This window comes from Egretta garzetta, unplaced genomic scaffold (assembly GCF_000687185.1).
Source record: "Egretta garzetta isolate BGI_Z169 unplaced genomic scaffold, ASM68718v1 scaffold122, whole genome shotgun sequence".
Lineage (NCBI taxonomy): Eukaryota > Metazoa > Chordata > Aves > Pelecaniformes > Ardeidae > Egretta > Egretta garzetta.
In genome coordinates, this window is record NW_009258886.1 from 494,607 (window position 1) to 499,582 (window position 4,976).

At 44.8% G+C, this 4,976-nt stretch overlaps 1 protein-coding gene across 1 annotated transcript in view; it reads left to right on the forward strand.

Annotated features, from left to right (window-relative positions):
* The first annotated feature begins 1,265 nt into the window (after positions 1-1,265).
* The window catches only part of KIF25 (kinesin family member 25), a 47,633-nt gene continuing 43,922 nt past the window's right edge, over positions 1,266-4,976 (forward strand). The window contains exon 1 of the mRNA XM_035889632.1: positions 1,266-1,418. Within this exon, the coding sequence (XP_035745525.1) occupies positions 1,266-1,418 (153 nt within the window). The remainder of the gene's footprint in view (positions 1,419-4,976) is intronic.

Below are 4,976 nucleotides of genomic sequence, written 5' to 3' on the forward strand. Positions count from 1 at the left end.
TCCTATAAATATATATTTAGGGAATTGTGCACACTTCCAAATACAAAGGGGTAGACTTTCACTGCCTTAGGAAAGAAATCACTTTTAATAAGAGTTGTATGATAAATAAATGCAAGTTAATGAAAATTGGAGTGTAAATATTTTTTACGTATTTCAGGTTTCTTATTTGAAAGTGTGCTTTTACCGTTTCACCTGTTAAATATGAAGTAGAAGATTAAACTGGTTCAAAGTGTTAATGAAGGATCTGCATGCTTGCTATGTCTGTTAATCAGGAAAAGCAAGCCTCTCCCAACTTATCTTGAGAACACTAGCAGCCTTACAGTGACAAATTTTTCTTGAGGAAAAAAACTTATGCTGTGGCTGAATTACTGTTGCTGCTAGAATCTGAAAAAGGCTTAGCAAAAAAAATACCTATAACCTTCAGTCGAGTGGATTTGGCCGCTATTGGGCATTCGGGTCAAGTGTGAATATGTGTAAAAGTGCTTTTCATATTTGTCTGTGCATTATTATGAAAAACATCAAAACTGCTGTAGTTTCCCATTTCTACTGTATTTCACTTGCAACCTATTTTTAATAAAGTTTGTATTGTATTTAACTTTGCATTAAATGTTTTTTGTACTGTTTGTTATTTGATTCTGCATTCATAACAGCATCATCATAAACCAGAGGGGCTCTCATTCATATGTTTTTGCCTTACCTGTCCTTTTAAAATAAATTTACAAGCAAAGTCAGTGTATTTGAGGTGAAAACCTCGAATTAATTTTACATGGAGAATCAACAAAGGAGGCTGATGCGTGTTGATCAGAGAGGAGGATTTCTTGGCCTAACGTTGTTTAGTATCTGTAGCAGTGACTTGAAAGAAGAAACAATTTTTACAGCTTAACCAGCAACTTAGGAAATACTGGTGGGGTCAGTTCCGCAGGCCGGTCATACCGTGTTTGTATCCTCCTCAGGTGCAAAGTTGTACTTCTGCAGCGAAGAGGAACCTGGAACGCAGCCGCTTCTGGAAAAGGAAATAGTACTGCAACCAAAGTCTCCATTGTGCTTGCTGTGGTTAAAAAGTCCTGTGATCTCTTTATCTGGAACACAAAGACAGGATAACTTTTTGTCAAATATCTGGAAAAAAAAAAAAATCAGGTTGGCTGACCTGGAAGTTTGGGGGGAGCGGGAGGGGGTGTGTGGACACAAATTCTGTGTGTAGTTTTGAATGGAGGTTGAGTTGTAGGACTTAGGAATGTTGCTGCTCCTCTTCTGTCGGTGGCTCGATGCGGTTCGGTGACTTGCCTCTCAACAGGAGACAGCAGTTCAGGTCCTGGCTGGGGAGGGAACTGGGCCCCAGTGAAGTGCGGCAGATGCCTTCTGCTGTAGCTGAAGGTCTGCTGGAGCTGCGACTGAGAGCCGCCTACGTCGCTTCCCAGGCGAGTACCTTAATCTCTGGAGTTGTGGGGTGGGTCTATGCTCCGGAATTTTCAAAATCACTAATGAGGACATTGTGGATTTTCGTATGAGAGGTGTGCGTATAGGCAGGGAAGAAGCTAAAGGAACCACGGAAAGCCAGAACTGCTGTGTAGCACGTTGCAAGGACATGACTGCCAGGACCTCAGGGGGGAAGTTTTTATCCATGTTTTGAGTCTGTAGCTTTTGACTGTGAGAACAGAACTTTTAATTTTGAATACAGAATGTGTAGTCTAGGAAGAAAAAGGAAACCATCTATTGTCCTTCTGTATGGCAGGCCCTCAGCATAAGCAAGAGCAAAGAACCGGTGCAAGCAGAAAGTGATTTATTTGATGAGACTACAGTTGTCACAGCTGTGAACTGTGTCGTAGAAACATCTATTTCCAGACTACAGTGGTCCAGGGGTTGTGGGGAAGGAACTGCGTGATAAGCAACAGTGGGAACGCTTTTTCAGTGGGGAAACAAGTTTTGAGCTATTCCTTGCACAGCTTGGGTCGGGTTTGCTAAGCGAGCGCACTGGTGCTCACTGCTTTGCTCTAGGGACGTGCGTTGTCATCCCGAGCAGCATAGCGCTTGGCATTTTAATTGACAATGACCCTCGTGGTGATAACCGTGTGAAACTGCATTTGCATATGCAGCCAGGTCTGCCCCTCCCGCCCAGCAAGGGCTCTTTATTTTAAACCTCTCCCACATTCTCCCTTCTGCACCCATCATCCACACACGCTGCTTTTCAACTGCTTTTGCGTGCAGTCTGTACTACGGTCCTGCTGGTAACTGAGGAGAAGGCGGGGAAATCAAGAAATTGACAAAGTCCGTGGTGTATGTCCTGTTTACTGCAATAACAAACTATATACCTGATCACACAAATGGCTCTTTGTAGGTCGAGCAATGAGTACACAAGCAGCAGAATCAACGAGACCGTTCTCTGCCTCCTAATTTAGTTGGATAACATGAGAAATCGTAACAAAAACAGCGACGGTAAAAAATGAGCCTCACCAAGAATAGTCTTAAAACACACGTAGTAACTCGTGTGTGTGATGGCAAGAATGGGAAAACATTCGGCTCTTCCTCCTGTTTTGTCAAATGATGCTGCTGTCTCACATGGTCAGTTAGTGGCTGTGTGGCACAGTAAAAATCCGGGGTCAGCCGACTTCTCTCCCAGCCGGAACGGCAGGCAAACTCCTTCAGGAGGCCAGGGTGCAATACACCTGCTGGGAGAACCCCCGTTAATTATTCTCAGTAACAGATGGATGTTCAGAACTGACCCACAGTCACCGAAGCAGATGTCTTGCTAAAAGGTGTGGAATGAAATATTTACAGCTTCACAGGCTTGATGTTTTGGGAGGTTTGAACGATGGGCTGCATGCAGTGCAGCAGTCCCAAGTTACCGGCTGCTGAGCGTGGCGAACGCGCTCCCCTACGGGCAGCAGAAGATCTGAAGGCACACCGCAGTGAGTCTCCCGGTGTCTGGCGCGAGAGGGATGGCAACCTCCTCTCTTTGGCGTTTTTCCCCGGTGCTTTTCTACCCATTTTATTCCCAGTAACTGCATTTTGGGAGTGCTGCAACGGACGACTGATCAGAAGGCTGAAGCTGGGACCTCGTCAGTCTCATTGGTTCCCCTGCCGGGGTTCATGTGAAATGCGTGGGAAGTGTTCAAACCAATGCTTCCTTAGTAGCATCTTAAGACTTACAGTCCACCACGGTGGTATTTCACTAATGCCAAAGACTGAAATTAGGATTTAGGCAATTTTGTTAAATTTCTGGCCCTCCAGTTCCCCAGAAGGATCTGTAATAAAGCAGGGCTCTGCCTCTGCAGGGGGAAGACAAGACCAAGTTGGTACAAGTTTTGGGGGAAAAAAACCCCCGGCGATTCTTCAAAGCAGAGAATCGGTGCAGAAAGGCGTGCTGGAATACAGCCTTGCAGCATTTCCAGAAGACAGCTGGACTTTATGTTTGTTTCTTTCCCAGATCACACTGACAGACTGTTTTGCTCCCTGCCCATCAAGCAGCTCCTCCTGAGCTTTGGAAATAGAAGGAAGTTCCCAAAAGAGAATTGCTGCTGTTATGGTGAGACATAGATCATACTGTGATTTTTTGGGTTTGGTTTTTTTTTTGTTTTTTTTTTTTTTTGATACAGCTTTCAGTACTATCCAACTTTCAGGTGTGCATAGAGAAATGGCTAAATACCACTCCAGGGATGTTTGGGTTTAGGTTACTAGTTCAGAGTCAGAGCAATAGCAAATTATGTCGTTTCTGCTATGGCCTATAGCAACCAGATTATTAATCTCACTCATAGTGGGTAAAACCCCCAATAGGGGAGAGATCAACCCTTACACTTCAGAGATAGTCCTTCTGAGATGAAGTTATGTTGGAAAATAACATTGTTCTGACTTGATGGCTGCTGCAGGATAAACATTACATATAAAAATCACAGCTCAGTGTCAAGAATTGAATCACACACCCCCAAGCTACTAAAATATTCTCCCCAAAATAGCTGATGGTGATAAAATCCTGTCTGCCTTCCTTAGTGCCAACATCTCTTGACATCCTCGGTATTGCTGTACTTTGGAACTCTTTTTTTTTTTTTTTAGCCTAAATCCATTTGTCAGTTTTCATTTTTCCACCAATGCAGAACTAGTTGCAAGGATAAACTGCTGAGGGGCTTCTAGTCGGTTTGTTGTTGGCTTTGGTTTTGTGTTTTGTTTTTTTTTTTCCCCAAACTGAGGCTAGAGTTTATGTGAGGAAGTTGCAGCATCATGGAAGACAGCTGACAGAGCTGCACAGAGATGGTCGGTTTGGCCAGTGAGAGATGGGCTGCACCTGGGTGCCTCTGCAAAGGACTGCTATCCCTCTTGTGCCAAACATGGAGCGATTCACTGTGGTATGCCTTTGGATTTCCCACTGCCTGCATGACAGCACATTCACCACGTTCAGTAGACAGTAACTTGAGACTGCTGGTTTGCAGAACTGGATTCCTCTGTAATTATGATGTTGGCTTCAGTGTCTCAAAAAAAAAAAAAATAGTGCAAAAATAGTGTTATTTCCCACTTCCAAGAAGCTGACATGTTTCTATCTGGCATACTGTCACATTTAGTGGCCAAACAGGATTTAGACTGCTTTCAATGTAACGCTGATCTTTCTGCACAGTACAGCATTGAGTACTATTACCACCCTATGCCGCGTACTGGCCTCGGAAACCTTGGTGTGAGACCCCCAGCCACAGCCTGAACGAATAGCTCCTGTCTTGGGCAGCCTCTTAGGACTCCACTCGCCAAGGATGGAGACTCCACAGCCACTCTGGGCAACCTGTGCCGGTGTTTGCCCACCCTCCCTTCACAAAAATATTTTTTTTTTTCTAGGTTTAGAGGGAGTTTCGTGTGTCTCACTTTGTGCCTTTTCCCTCTTGTCCTGCCACTGGGCACCACGGAGGAGAGCCTGCTGCTGTCTTCTCGGTACTCTCCCGTCAGGTATTTACTCCTACTGATCAGATGCTCCCCCTCAGCCTGCCGCCCGCCCTGCT